Below are 16,395 nucleotides of genomic sequence, written 5' to 3'. Positions count from 1 at the left end.
CAAGTAATTATACTAAATGAATACCATTTAAGGTACCAATAAGTTATCAAAAATGGTTCGAAAATGAACAAAGATCATTTAATAATTTTTTTACCAGATATAATCTTTAAAATATACCAACTTGAATATCAACAAAAAATTCATACAGCTGAATACCTAACTTTAAAATGTTCCAAACAGTAAATACAAATTAAACTCGACTGAATCACTTTCTATATCATCTGCCAACGTTGCTCAGAAGTAACAATCAGCCACCAACTTGTCAAAAATCTTCGACCACGTTGAAAATGTCCACAATTTCATATAAATCCATTATCAAGTCCATTGGCAGGATTCTGAGACGAATCGTGTCGCTCATAAGGTCTCAAAATACGAACCCAAGGAAGAAATATACAAAGAGCCATGTAAAGTATAGTTGCGAACGCGGATACAACCAACAGAATCACGCCCAACCAACTAAATATCTCCGGAAATAAAAAAATATAGTATTTAGGTTGCGATGGAGAATTGTCCGATTCTAGGATTCCTTCAGAGGCAGCAGTGCTAGTGGTAGTTCCGTTGGTGGTAGTTTGATGGCATTTATGAATTGATAGTAAGATTGCATGAACGTATACGAGTAAAAAATACAATTTTACACAATACATGTCAATTTTAAACACAAATAGGTAACGTGTGATACCGACGATTTCATCAGCAGCGTAAAATTCGTGTAATTTTGATCATCGATCGAATAAGCTTTTTCACATTTCGATGTAAAGTTCTCCATTTTGGCGCATTTCTCGTATTTTAGTATTAAAAAATCATAATTTTTATCACACTCGGTTCAAATGTACTCGTTTTATTCGAGTTTTTAATCAACGTCATTACTTTTTGCAATTCGTTGGTACGCACTTGTTATTAATTACATCGTTTTACGTATGAATTTAAATTTACAAAAAAATTACTAAAAAATTGATCGCAAAAAATATAGTTAAATTATCCACGAAATTAATTTTTTGATAGCGAAATCAAAATCAAAACAAATGATTTTTTTTTTTTGATAAAGGTGATATTTTCAAGTTTTTGGTTTGCAGCTGCATATTATTGGAGGAATTTTCAATAAATTTTTATCCATCTTTTTTACGAATAGAGAGAGTTGGAGTACTTGTATGCATATTGAATCAAAGAAATGCTTGAGTTGCAAAATTATCACCAGAGACCTGCCTTTCGAAAGAAACCTTATATTAAGAAGGTATAATACCCCTTTATAATTATTTCTCTTATACATTAGATACCTATTCTTAGAAGTTGGTGAAATGACTGAAAAAAACATACCGGTTTAACGTTACAAATCTTACTCGAAGGAAAACTTACAAATAATTTACTCGTATGTAGGTACGCGGAATGGTTAAAAATGCCTACCTGCTTGCTTATTGTATGTACATACAGTGCTTTAATACATTCATCAATTCGCTTCGGTTATTATTCAGTTATAAATACCTACATAAATGTACGGTCTATTTAGAGTAGGTACTAATACTTATGAGTAAACTTGAAACGAGCATTGTGCTCTGAGGAGGTTTTGAAACAATTTTTGCTTAATATTCCATTCAAATGTGTAGCTCATAAAAAAAATTTAAAAATAAAAAAAAACAATTTTCCAACATTTAAAAAAAAAAAATATTTTAAAATCATGGCTTGTTTTGGTAAATAAAATTAACAAAAAACTAATTCTAGGAGTGATTTCTACTTCTCCAATCAAATTTCTAGAATTTCCAGTTATTTGACGTCTGAAATATGATTGTTGATTTTTTTTAAATAAGTAAGTTGGTATTCGAATTACTACGTAGTACGTACCTACTTCAAGAGAAGTGGAAATTGACTTGGGCTTCCAAAAATTCAAGCTAAAGTCTCCTCCAAAAGTAAATGTGAACTCGTTAAACAGGTCGAGAATAAGCCAGAACTCACTTTTTAATCACTCTAATTAATTTTTGTTCCTTTTTGGAGAAATTATGAAATTCTGGAAAAATTGAAAAACGTGTCGGAGGCTCGAGATTTTTTTTCTGTGTTTTGTATCATTTTACAAGTACACGTTTAAAAGACTTTTTAAACCCAATTTTCGTCAAGTGTTACTGTAATTTCATTATTTTTGCAATTTTCGTTGATTTTAATGTTTTTTTTTTTTTTTTGGTTCCTAAATGCAACGTGTTTTCCACATTTTTTCATATAATTTTACGATATTAAAACTTGAAAAAAATCATTTTTTTCCTGAAGATACATATTCACAGTGATTCCAAAATATGTCAAGTGGATTTTTCGATTTTTGGCGAATTTTTGAAAATCAGACATAGGTAAGCCAAAAATGAAAAAAAAATCAAAATTTCACCAAATTGACCTAGAAAGCTAAATTTTATAACATACTCTATTTTCGACCTGCCAAATCGATTGGACGTAGTTTCAAACCGTTTTGATCAGCTCTGGAGCCTCCAGCAGATTTTTGGAACTTGAAATTTTCTCAAAATTTCGTCAAATAAATTTGAAAATCCAAAATTCACAATTCCATTCGATAAAAATTTCAAGTTTCAAAAATTTACAGGAAGCTTTAAGAATTTCCAAAGAGTCGCTTACTAAAGTGCATTTTTCGATTTATGGTGAATTTTAAAAAATCAATAGACCAAAAATGAAAAAAAATCAAAATTTTACCAAATTGACCGAGAAAGCTGAAATTTTGAATGTACCCAATTTTCGACCAACCAAATCGATTGGAAACTGATTCAAGTCGTTTTGGGCAGTTCTGGAGTCTCCAGCAGATTTTTGAAACTCGAAATTACCACAAAATTTTATCAATGAACTTGGAAATCCGAAATTCACGCTGTATTACAACTTGAACCCGGTATTAATTCAACTTCTGGAGGGTTTAAGCCGTTTTGGAGCCTCCAGCGACATTTTGGAAATAATTGGAGCCTTTTGCAGATTTTCAATACTCGAAATTTCTATCAAGTTCTACCAAATGGAGTTGGAAATTCGCAATTTCCTTTGAACATCAATTTAAACATGTATCAAGTTTACTTCCGGTGGGTTCAAGTCATTTTGGAGCCTCCAGCAATTTTTTGAAAATTGCTAAAGCCTTCAGCAGATTTTTAAAACTTGAAATTTGAGTGAATTTCGGCTTTACAACTCCACTTGATGAAATTCTGTAGAAATTTCGAATTTCAAAAATGTACTGGAGGATCCAATATTTTTCGAAAAATCGCTGGAGGCTCAAAAACGACTTGAAATCCACGTGCAGTCGACGTCATAGCATATTAAAAATAGTTTACAGAATTAATTTCGTCTTTTGAACTGCATTTGATGACATTTTATTGAAATTCCAAGCTTCAAGAATCCGCTGAAGGCGCCAAGAATTTTCAAAAAGTCGCTGGAGGCTCCAAAAGTACTTGAACCCATTGGCAGTAACTTGACAGCATGTTGAAATTGAAGTTCAGAGTAAATTTCGGATTTCCTCTACTCTGTTTCATAGAATTTAATGGATATTTCGAGCATTGAAAATCTGCTGGGGGCTCCAGTTATTTCCAAGAAGTCGCTGGAGGCTCCAAAACGACTCGAAATCCAACTGCAGTCGACATCATAACGTATGGAAATTAGTTAACAGAATATTTCGGGTTTCCAACTGCATTTGATGAAATTTTGTGGAAATTTCAAGTTTCAAAACTCTGCTGGAGGTTTTAGGAATTTCCAAAAAGTCGTTGGAGGCTCCAAAATGACTTAAATCCTCCAGCAGTCCACTTGGCACCGTGTTCAAGTTGAAGTGAACCGTGAATTTCCGATTTCCAACTTTATTTGATGAAATTATGTAGGAATTTCAAGTTCCAAAAAACTGCTGGAGGCTCCAGAACTGCTCGCAATAGTTTCAAACCGTTTCTAGCAGATTTTTGAAACTTGAAATTTCCACAGATTTTCATCAAATGCAAATGGAAATACGAAAATGAGCATTGAAAAATATACTGGAGACTCCAGTAATTTACAAAAAGTCGCTGGAGGCTCCAGAATGACTTGAACTCTCCAGCGGTCTACTTTATAGCGTATTTAAGTGGCAGTGCGGCGTGAATTTCGGATTTCCGTCTTCATTTGATAAAATTTGATGGAAAATTCAAGTTCCAAAAAGTCGCTGGAGGCTCCAGAATGACTTGAACTTACCAGCAGTCTACTTAATAGCGTATTCTAATTGCAGTGCAGCGTAAATTTCGGATTTCCAACTTCATTTGATAAAATGTTGTGGGAATTTCAAGTTCCATAAAACTGCTGGAGGCTCCAGAACTGCTCACAATAGTTTCAAACCGTTTCCAGGAGATTTTTGGAACTTGAAATTTCCACAAAATTTTATCAAATGCAAATGAAAAGACGGAAATGAGTATTGAAAAATATACGGGACACTCCAGTGATTTACAAAAAGTTGCTGGAGGCTCCAGAACGACTTGAACTCTGTAGCAGGCTACTTAATACCTTATTCAAGTTGCAGTGCAGCGTTAATTTCGGATTTCCAACTTCGTTTGATAAAATGTTGCGGAAATTTCAAGTTTCAGAAATTTGCTGGAGGCTCCAGAACTGCTCACAATAGTTTCAAACCGTTTCTAGCAGATTTTTGGAACTTGAAATTTTCACAAAATTTTATCAAATCCAAATGGAAAACCGAAAATGAGCATTGAAAAATATAATGGAAACTTCAGTAATTTCCTAAAACTGGCTGGAGGCTCCAGAATGACTTGAACTCTGTAGCAGTCTACTTAATATCTTATTCAAGTTGCAGTGCAGCGTTAATTTCGGATTTTCAGCTTCGTTTGATAAAATTTTAAGGAAATTTCAAGTTTCAGAAATCTGCTGGAGGCTCCAGAACTGCTCGCAATAGTTTGAAACCGTTTCTAGCAGATTTTTGGAACCTGAAATTTCCACATAATTTCATTAAATCCATATAGAAAGCCGAAAATGAGCATTGAAAAATATTATGGAGACTCCAGTAATTTACAAAAAGTCACTGGAGGGTCCAGAATGACTTGAACTCTCTAGCAGTCTACTTAATAGCTTATTCAAGTTGCAGTGCAGCGTGAATTTCGGATTTCCATCTTCATTCAACTTTCAAAAATCTGCTGGAGGCTCCAGAACTGCTCACAACAGTTACAAACCGTTTCTACCCGATTTTTGGGTCACGAAATTTCCTCAAAATTTCATCAAATTCGAATGAAAGCCGAAAATGAGCACTGAAAAATCTACTGGAGGCTCCAGTATTTTACAAAAAAATCACTGGAGGCTCCAGAATAACTTGAACTCAGCAGCAGTTTACTTAATAGCGTATTTAAGTTGCAGTCCACGTGAATTTCGGATATCCAACTTCGTTTGATAAAATTTCCACAAAATTTCCTCAAATGCAAATGGAAATCCGGAAATGAGCATTGAAAAAGATACTGGAGACTCCAGTAATTCACAAAAAGTCACTGGAGGCTCCAAAACGTCTCAAACTCACCAGCAGTCGACTTGATAGCGTATTGAAATTGGAGTACAAAGTATATGTCGGATTTCTATAACTTTGTTTGATAAAATTTTGTGGAAATTTCAAGTTTCAAAAATCTGCTGGAGGCTCCAGAACTGCTCAAAACGGTTTGAAACCGGTTCCAATCGATTTGGCAGGTCGAAAATATGGTATATTCCAAATTTCAGATTTCTAGGACCATTTAATAAAATTTTGATTTCCCCCCTTCATTTTTGGCTGAAAACTTGATTTTCAAAAATTCACCAAAAATCGAAAAATGCCCATTGGCATTTGAAATTTCGACTGGTTATAAATTTTCGCATTCTCTTTCAATTTAGCTTTGTCCAGTTGAATGAATTTTGTGCGAATGCTGCTGTGTTGGAAAGCAAAATCTGCGATTTCGGTCGAATTGTCAATCAAAATGGCCGCCAATTTGTAACTAAAGCCAATTTTTTTTGGCAAGTTTGCTTCAAAATGTTCCTTAAGATGTTCCCTTTGAGAAAAAAGTTGTCCCAGAGGATCAGTTGGCGAGGAGGGGGGGGGTCAATTATTTCTATTGTCATATGGCTGACTAATAATTGTCTTTAAAAAAATCGAAAATACATTTTCTCCAAGTTGCACAAGTCTGGAGCAATCAGGCTCCAATAGTTCGTTTAAAAAAAAAGCAAAGTTCACCCCACCTGCTTCGAGTGAATGGGGAGGAGGGAGGGAGGGAGGGAGGGAGGGAGCGAGGGAGCGAGATGGCAATTTTCCTTTTGATACTTTGAAAAACCCCTACAACATTTTTTTGACGAAAATCGAATTCGCAAATTTTTGAAAATCATGAGCCTCTCCCTTCATTTAGGTTAAATGGAGAAAATGACGATGGAACTATGGAACTAGACCCTCAAAAGAAATAGAAAAATCTCAGAACTTCAACTTCATTTTTTAGTCCGAGTTAATACGGAAGTCGAAATCCTACGCCGCATCATAACGTACATGGTGGGGTGCCAGGGGTGTTATTAAAATTGCATACTCGGTTCGCCGTAAATACGTGCCCATACAAAACCAGTTACTCGTATAGTTATTCCATATAGCCTATTTTTTTTTTTTCAATTCACAATCAGAGTGAGCCAGCTTGTGTTTCGAAAAAACATCGGTTAAATTTTCGCATCGTTTAATAAATGAATAACGTTCGATCAAATACCCACTTATAAGTACGTTTCATTAGCGACGTTCAAGGCGACCCGACGAAGACGAAGAGTGAAAAAAATTCTTCTCAGCGAAACTATGTACATAAATAATATAAAACTCGAACTAAATTTCAAATCAGTTCCGTTCGAACTGTTCGAAGAATTGGAACGATGAAACGAAAAAAATTTCAATTCAACTGTGATTAGTATATTGTGGACTCCTTCATCGAGGAGAAAATTTCTATCGGAAATGGCTCAAGTTTTATGGAACGGAACACACTGCACGGACATGAAAATACAAATACAATAATCTGCACCGATGCTGGAATCGAAGAAAGAAAATATTACGTAACATGGCACACACGATGAAGTTCAGGTCGAAAAATTCTTCGAACAAGCTACCTGTTCGGTAGGTTGGAGATTTATATTAAATTGTGTGACCCAACTCGACCAACCAACACGATACGTACTCCGAATCCTATTGTTGGGGAAATTATACTTAATAACGTGGCCACAGAAACAAGCTCGGTAATTACCATATAAAAAAAAAAAGAGGAACAAGCTCGCGGAATTACTATCGGAAGAAAGACTCTGATGAAGGTTGGCGGTGAAAAAACACACTCTGAAAAAAGAAGTCAATCTCGAGCAAAAATTCATCGAAAGGGGAGACGTGGATTTAGAGTAGGTTAGATTCGGGGTACGTGGTACCACAACACTCTTATTGGCAGAGAGTGAAACGGGCATCCGAATGAAGTAAACGACAATTGAATCCAACGATGAATTACTTCCTTGTCTGGTGGAATTTCTACGGAACGGCGATGAAGGCGATGTAGATGGATGAAGGTGGAAGAGAGTGCGCAACGTCGTCGTCGTCGTAGTCGTAATTTCACTTTACGATAATTATCACTCGAACGACGACGAGTAGTGGTACATACTCGTATACTACACACATAGACGTTTGTAAAGAGTGAGAGTGGTTTGAATTTCCGACTACGTACACAGCTGAGCTGCTAATGTGGTGGTTGGGGGGACGTACGGGAAGTACCTACAACCAACAGAGTACTGGAGAGGTAGAGTACCTGGCCATAGCTAAGCATCTGTACCTATCTGTCGAGCTCGAGGAAGGTCGTAAGGTAGAGAGGAGCGTGGTCGATCGTCGAAAATCACGCGGTTCTGTCGGTCGGGTTTTCTTTCTGCCTCCGCGAGTCTCCACTGGCGCTCTCGGATGCATTTCAGTGTGTCACTAGGCATTACACTATTCAGGCAGTAAGGTGTCGAGCGTTTCGAGTAAAAAAATTCTCCCTTCGCGTAATTATTTGAAGCGAATTTCGATCTAGTGTGATTCCAGAGTTCGCGCTGGGAATCTAAATAGTAGATTGGTTGACACCTCGTCATCGTCTCATCGTCGTCTTCGTTGATTATCGCGTTACCATGAAAAATTTCGACTACCCGAGGCCTTAATATTAAAAATAAATGTGATCGAAAAAACGCACTTGGGACGAAAACGTATCCGTCGTTTGTTTAAAGATAGTTACCTATTCGTATCTTTTAGCTTCGATTTACTTACCGGTTCGTGGTGTGTTTTTTCATTTCTCATTTCTCGAATTTATTATTATTATTGTTGTTGTTGTTGTTGTTGGGTGCGCACGTGTATGTTTGTGTGCGTGTGTATGTGCGATAATAGCTCATCTCGAATACATACTACCGCCCTTTGACCAAAATGTACGAAGCCAAGTGTTTGGTTATGGATTACCAGCAGACCAACTCGGTGCATCAACAGCATCTGCATCAGTTGCACTCGTTCGCACCGGCCGCCGCGGCCGCAGCGGCGGACGCGTCCAATAGATGGTCTCAGTATCAGCAGCTTTGGAGACAGCATCAGATGTTTATAAATGGTAAGGATTTGGTGGTTTTTTTGACAGTTTCAGGTGCCCTCTTACTCGTAGATCGAGATAAGGTCAATTTGAGTATACCGAGTAGATGATTTTTGAGCTTATTTGTCGTTTTGGATCAGATATATTTTCATTAGAAATAATATTTAGGGGTGGAAAATGAATGAAAATGATCGAAAAATCGAAGGTTTTTACTCGGGGTGCAATTTCACCCCATCCTGTACTTTTAAATGGCAAATTTTGCCAATTTTTTCCAATTTAATCGACAGATTTTTCAGTTCTTCTGAAGAACGTACCCTATTTTTGGAAAATTTCCAATTCGAAGTAAATTTCTGTAATTTGAAAATCAATGTTGCCAACTAAGTTAAAGAACCGGTTAACCCTTTTATGCAATTAAAAAAAGATCCTGGAAAAAATGTCATCTTGAAAATCAGTGCTGCCAACTCTTGCTGGAATAATATGGACATTCCATCTGCAGCTTATAATTACATTCTGTTCTGTCCACTTTCTAATTCGAAAAGTGACAAAAGTCTTCTCCATGCAAAAGACTTATCATTGATTTTGAGAATTTCTTTCCCTCGTCAAAATTCTGGATTTAGTGATGACCGATGAGGATGATGAGGTGGATTAATCAGAGCTTCGTCATTATTTCTGATATCAGATGACCTGTGATTCGACCACCATCACCTTTATTCATTTCGATCAACTATTTCATCATTTTGGCAGCTCGAACCTTAACACGAAAGGATTATTGCCTCATGCACACACTCACTATATGTATACATAAATAAAACATCGGTCAATTAGGTACTTACAAATATATATTAATTAATTACATAGGAATGCCAAATTCCACCACTATACATCTACCTATTATTATATGTAGATAGGTACTTGCTCATTAACAGAATAGAAACTCTAATCACCAATTGATTGACATTCATCCAAGTGCCTGTACATGCAGTCCCTACAAATATGAGCTAGGCATACGAGCATTTGAAATTATGAATTTAAATATTACAAATATTTTGGAAAACCCCAACGTATGTACGAGGAGAAAATGAAGAAAGCTTTTCTGATTTCGAAACAGCTTCGCCTATTATGTGAGATCATTTTTGAAGAGATCGACAAAGTGCCATAAAATGGTCGAATGAATGGGCCAAAAAAAGAGAACTCTTTATTGTTTCTTTTTTGAAGGATGAAACATGAAAAGATTACATACATGGATTTCGAATGAAAATTCAATTCCGAATATTTCTCAGTTTCAAGCGACCCCCCCCCTCCACCCTTCTCCTCATCTTTCTCCAGAAATGTACCTATTATATTTATGGTAGGAACCTATTGACGAGTAAGTATCAAAATTTAACATTCTCGAGAATTCTGTTCTAAAATTTCGACATTTCTGGATATTTTCCAAAAAAAAAAACATTTTTTTTGTCATTTTTTTCAAAAAAGATGTGATTAAAAAAATGGCAATGTTTTTTTTTTCAAAAAAGGTCATGCTTTTGAAAAAAAAAGTCTTGTTGTGGGTACCTAAAGAAAAAGTAATGTATAAAGAAAATTAAACATGCTTTCAAAAATAGAAGTTCATGTTTTTCAGAAAAAAGGACACGTTTTTGAAAAAAATTGTGTTTTTGTGAAAAATGTCATTTTTTTTTTGCTTTAAAGAAATGAGTTTTCAAGAACACTGGATTTTTAAAAAAATAATCATGTCATTGGGAAAAAAGTCGTATTCTCTGAGAGAAATCAAATTTTCAAGGAGAGTCACTCTTTGAGGAAATGTAGCAGTTTTTTCAAGAAAAGAGAGTCATGTTTTGAAGGGCACACAGTTATTCTTTCAAGAATACGTCGAGTTTTCATGAAAAAAAGTCACGTTTTTTAAGGGAAAATGTCTCATTTTTACAATGAAAAAAGTCATTCATTTTCTTCAAAAGCAAGTCGTTTAGAAAAAAAAAATCGTACCCACCTATTTACAAGAAAACGATTTTATTTTTAAAAACATTATTTTTCTACGATAAAAGCCATGTTTTAAAAGAAGAAGAATTTCTTCAAGAAATAATTCATTTTTTCAAGGACGCAGTCAATTTTTTAAAAATGAGTCAGGTTTTTAAGAAAATGGGAATTTTTTTCAAAAAAATCCTTTTATTAGGGGAGAACGTTGCATTAAAAAAAAAAAAAAAACATAAGTACATACCTATTTTAAGAGAAGAGTTTTTTTTTTAGAAAAATTTCATTAAAAAAAAATTATCAAGCACAGTCATTTTTTTCTAGAAATTTTTTTTGTCCAAAAAAATGTCATTTCTTAGACAACTCTTCTGAAATCCAAAAATTCATAACCCTACCAAAAAACACCAACCTAATAGCCAATAGGTAAGTTAAACCAAATCCAAATCCCTTACTTCACAGGTGTAATAATCCTGCAATTATAAACACCCCCCCCGGCCCCCCCCCCCAAAAAAAGGATTAAAACAGTCGTTTTAGTAAATTTTTATATTTTTTCAAAAAAAAAGTAACGTTTCTGATGGAAAAAGTCGTTTTTGAGAAAGCAGTATTTTTTCAAGGACCCAACCATTTTTTCAGAAATTGTCATTTCATAAAGAAAATACTTTTTTTTTGAAAAAATTTATGTTTTGAAGAGAAAAAAAAAATTTTTTAAAAGAAATGATCCATATTTTCAAGAAAAAAAGTCATATTCTCACAAAAAGTATCTATGTTTTTAAAAAAAATGTCATGTTTTCAAGAAAGTTCTATTTCTCTGTTTTTCAAGAAAAAAGTAAGTAATTTTTTCAAGGAGAATCGTGCTTTTTTTGGAAAAAGATCATGTTTTTTTAGGGGGGGGGGGATCATGTTTTTCTTTTGAAAAAAAATCACAAGGGCATTGTCATTTTTTTTCAAAGTGTCGAGCAAATTTTTTCATTTTGGTTTATCATTCTCTAAAAAATTTTGATTTTATGTTGTTTTTCCACGAGTTGGTGGGGGGGGGGGGTGGGGGAGGAGTGCAAAATTACATTTGATCTAAATCCATTTTGGCTTCAGGCGGTTCTCCTTTTATAACTTTCTTCAAAAAGTGAAGAAGATACTCGTATTCATTATTCAAAATTCATCATAAGACATTAAAATCATAAAACGTATCAGATGACACTCAAAATTACTCATTTTGTATGTATCTTGAAGAAAAATGCATTTGCTAATCTTCCAATGGTGTACGAATTATGCCTCATGATTTTGTTCAGGGTCGTGAAAAAAGTGACGAAGAGGAAGGCAAAAGAGGTAATTTGCTCCTAGCTGTGATTTCCTTGAAAGCTCAAAAAATTATGAGATAGGTATCGATGAGTAGTGAAATTATTGATTATTACATTTGTTTGAAAAATGTTGACTTTATAGGTAGAGTTTTCTTTCTTTCTAGGTGAACAATGAACATTCTTCAATATGAGGAGAGAGAGAGGAGAGAGAGGTGGAGGGGGGAGGTCAAAATGACATTTGCTCTGGGCACATTTCAACCAGCAGAACCTAGTTCTGTTCTCATATTTTTCTTTAAAAAAGAAAGTAGATGCTTGTGCTCAATCTAAAATCCTCAACAATTAAAATTTTGAAAAATTATCAAGTGGTACTTAAAAATATGGATTCATAAAACCATTCGAGGCTTATTCGAAAAAAAAAAATTATTAGGAGAAGGAAACAACTTTCGTACCCATACTATTACTCAATTTTTGGGAATTTTCAGAAAAGAACAAGTGGTTATTATACTGGAATTTTTTTCCCACAGGTAATTTATTTTTTTTAGAACCAAAATTTTATTCTTCAACTTTGGAAATTGGACGAAAAGGTCGACTGAACTCAAAGTTGACAAATTGACGTGATCGTTGTAAGATTTTCTCTAATCAAAAAATGCTGACATCAGCTCAATTGAAACAGAATTACTAAAATTAGGCAATTCATCGAGGTTTTAAAGACGTTTCAATTTGGTAAATTGTCAATTTTTTCAAATCTTATTGAAAATTTTTCAACCAGAATCTATGTCGATCCTTGAGGTAAATAAATCGCTGAAAAATTGCGATTTTGGCACAAAATTGGTGAAATTTAATTTGCTCAAAAAGAATTAGGTAGGTAGTTAAATTTTTTAAAAATAAGTAGATAGGTACCTAAAATTTGTTTCTAAAAAGTTGATTACATTTGATTTGAAAAATGAGCGAAATCTGCTTTAAAAATGATGAAATTTGTTTTAAAAAATTGATAAAACATACTAACAAGAGTACCTCATCACCTCAAATTTGGCTCAAAGAAAGTTTATGTCACTCACACCAAAGAACGAAGTTTTCAGCTACCGAAGTTGATTTTTCGATGTTTGACGAATTTTTGTAAATTATTGCTCTACATCCCATTTACTAACACAGTTTTCCTAAAAAATGGCAAACCACTACATAAAAAAAATTTGAAATTGGTTTGGATACTAAAGTCGACCTCCTGAATAGATTGCGACTATTTTTGAGACGATCTGGAGCCTCCAGCAGAAATTAGGATTTCTCCAGCACACTGAAATCGCTCCAGAATGCTCTAAGATTAACTTCGGCTCCTGAAAATTTGGTTCTATGGTGTTGGTGACATACTTAGATGGACTGCCAGTGTGCCAAATTTTAGCCAAATCGGTGGTGACGAGTTGACAAGGTTCCCTTGTAAAATGGTTGATGAAATTTTCTGTTAAAAAATTAGTGTCTTTTGCCAAAAATCAGTTGAACGTGCCACAAAAAATTAAATCAAGTTCGCTGCTTAAAAAAATACCTGAATAAAATTTGCTAAAAGTTGATAAAATACAATTTTTTTTAAACGAGTAAAATTTTCTGAAAAGAATTCGCCACTTTGACTAAAAATGAGTGAAATTTGTTTCAGAAAAAAATCAGCGAAATGCGCTTCTAGAAAATCAAATAAATTTACTTCTCAAAAATCACAAAAATTGGTTAAAAAATGTTTTCAATATTCCTCGTAAAATTAGCTAAAAATTGGTAAAATTTCGAAAAGAATAAAAATATTGATAAAATTTTCTAAAATTAGTGAAATCGACTAAAAAAGTTAGTGAAATTTGCTTGAAAAGAATTAAAGTTGGTGATATTTTGCTGAAAAAGAGTTAAATGTGCTTTAAAAAAAAGGTGAAGTTGAAAAGTTGATGAAATTCTATTTTTTTTCATGTGTAAAATTTGCTTTAAAAAAGAAACTTACTAAAAATAAATTGGTGAAATAAAAATTAGCAAATGATACTAAAAGTATTGAAATTTATCACAAATGAGCAACATTAAATGAAAATTATCAAAGTTGTCTAAAAAGTAGAGAAATTCAGTAACTTTTTTCTAGTGAAAAAAACTAATTTTCAATGATTTTCTGGTGACATTTGCAGCTAATTTTCTCTTGATAAAATTTCAAACTGAATTTTGGTTTTGCTGAATTGAAGATGGAGGGGGGGGGAGGGAAGAGGTGATAAAACAATTTGCAATTCATGAAATTTTTCAAATCTAGGGTATTTAGACCACCACAATAATTTTTTTTTTAGATTGTTACTCAACAAAATATAATGACTTTGACCTCAAATTCATTAACAAGAAACATTATTGAGTAATCACACCACCTCATCAAACATACCTCTATATCTGCAGCTCTTTTACAAGCCTATATCTTTTCGTGGAAAAAATGACTCTTTTATTCGAATATTTATAGGTTTGAAAACTATGTCTCAATAACCCCATAGGATAAGTTATATTACATTTCCTTCTACTTAAAACGCACATTGAGCTCAACAATTTATTACTCATCCATGAATCAATCTATATGCCATGTCATCTGATGTAATATCTAGGCCTGAGAAACAAACACCTAAAATTATACAAATATTCGCGTGTATCCAACTATACTACATAAAAACTGGCCAGATATCTAATTAGATATACTAGCCTAAGTACACAATTCAACTGTATCCGAATGTCTGCAAAGTTTTTATGCGGGAAACCCCCTCACACACATAAAAAAAAAACAAGACGAAATAAAAAGGAGAAATGGAAACGAAAGAAGGAAAAAAAAAGAAAAGAAAGAAAGATATAGAAGTCTGTATAGTCAGACGACAAAACGAAAGAAGAAGAGGAGAGAAGAGAGGCACAGACAAGACGAATGTTACTAAAAGCAGTCAGTACCTATCGTATACCTACCTACTGAGAAAATAACAAGTTACCACCACCATTTCAGGAAGTAATGCTCACGAACAAAGTGAAAGTGATTTTTTTCCTTAATTTATCACTACCTGGGTTGCTAATATAGGTACTCGTAATTCGTTTTGTTGCTTATACTTTTGTTCATCTTGCATTTCGCATCTTTTTTTCTCTTTCTCTCTTTCTCTCTCTGTCTCTGTTCGCAGCTCAGCTCAGCATTACTTTGCTAAATCATCGGCTTTTTGCATGTGACTATTGATATGGCAAATTAAACGTGACTTTTCCAATAATACGGGTATTATTGGCAACGTGGGTTTCGTCTGCTGCAGTACGGATTGTGGATAGCCTATAGATATTTCTAGTTATGGATATTAAGGCGTAATATCGCTCATTTCAATTCAAATGTACGTTTTTTGAGGTTTAAGAAGGGTTAGTGGGAATTTTCCAGACTGAACGGGGGGGGGAGGGGTGGAAAATTCGTGTATGATTCATAAAAAATGATTACCTTTTTAAAGCAAATTTCATCATTTTTAGTAAGTTTCATTAATTTTTAAGAAGTTTTATCAATTTGTATCAAGTTTCACTTATGTTAAGATGAATTCACTAATTTTCGGAAAATGTCACTGAACAAATTTTAATGTCACGTATAATTTTTTTTTGAGAAAATATCATTGACTTTTAGTAAGTTTATCCAATTTTTTACAACAAATCATAATTTTCAACGTTTTTGCTGATCTTGAGCACGTTCAATTTCTTGATTTTTCAAAAGCAAATCTAATTAAGTAATTCTTATGGGCAAGTTTCACTAATTTTCAAGAAGTTTCATCAATTTTCAGTAAATTTTGACAACTTTTAAGAAATGTCACTATAATTTTTAGAAGGCAACATTTCACAAATTTTTTTAAACCATTTTCACTCATTTTTTTTCAAAAAACAAATTCACCAATTTTTGATGCACATTCGAACTCATTTTTGGCAAATTTCGTCAATTTATTTCAATAAAAACCAAATTTCACCTATTTTTAGACAATTTGTCACTAATTTTTTTTAATTTCGCAAATTTTTACCAAGTTTTATTGAATTTTCGCAAATTCAACTTATTCTTTTAGCAAGTTTTACTACCTACTTAATTTCTTTGCTAATTTTGCTGATTTTTAGCTTACTTTGTTTATTTCTAAAAACAAATTTCATTCATTCCCAAAACTTTTCACCAATTTTTTTCAAAGGCTAATTCAACTCACCAATTCAGTAAAGCGAATTTAAAATTTTTTTTCAGAGAAAATTTCACAATATATTATATATTTTTTTTACCGAATTAATTTATTCTTTTCTAGCAAATTTCACTCATTTTTATCAAATTTTAAAATTTTTAAAAAATTTTACCAATTTTTTGTAAATTTGACCAATTATTAGCTAATTTTTAGCAAGTTTTGCCAACTTTTTACAGCAAATTTCACCATTTTTTCAGCAAAATGTTTTTTTTTTTAATATGCAATTTTCACTCACCTTTTTCGCTTATTTCTAGCAGATTTTATCCTGCTAATTTTTTTAATGGCAAATTCAACCAAGTTATTAACTTTCCTATTAAAGCAAATTTTGCTCTTCTTTCAAAAAAATTTTACCTAGTTAGATAGGTA

At 33.3% G+C, this 16,395-nt stretch overlaps 1 protein-coding gene across 2 annotated transcripts in view; it reads left to right on the top strand.

Moving 5' to 3' along the window:
• The first annotated feature begins 7,771 nt into the window (after positions 1-7,771).
• LOC135838462 (thyrotroph embryonic factor-like) overlaps positions 7,772-16,395 on the top strand; it is a 42,644-nt gene continuing 34,020 nt past the window's right edge. For both annotated transcript variants that reach the window (XM_065354110.1, XM_065354102.1), the window contains exon 1: positions 7,772-8,570. In XM_065354110.1, coding sequence (XP_065210182.1) covers positions 8,396-8,570 — 175 coding nt within the window. In that variant the 5' untranslated portion in view covers positions 7,772-8,395. The remainder of the gene's footprint in view (positions 8,571-16,395) is intronic.

Source organism: Planococcus citri, chromosome 1, assembly GCF_950023065.1.
Source record: "Planococcus citri chromosome 1, ihPlaCitr1.1, whole genome shotgun sequence".
In the NCBI taxonomy this organism is placed as follows: Eukaryota; Metazoa; Arthropoda; class Insecta; order Hemiptera; family Pseudococcidae; genus Planococcus; species Planococcus citri.
The sequence above is the reverse complement of the archived record's forward strand: the minus strand, read 5'-3'. Positions and strand labels throughout refer to the sequence as shown.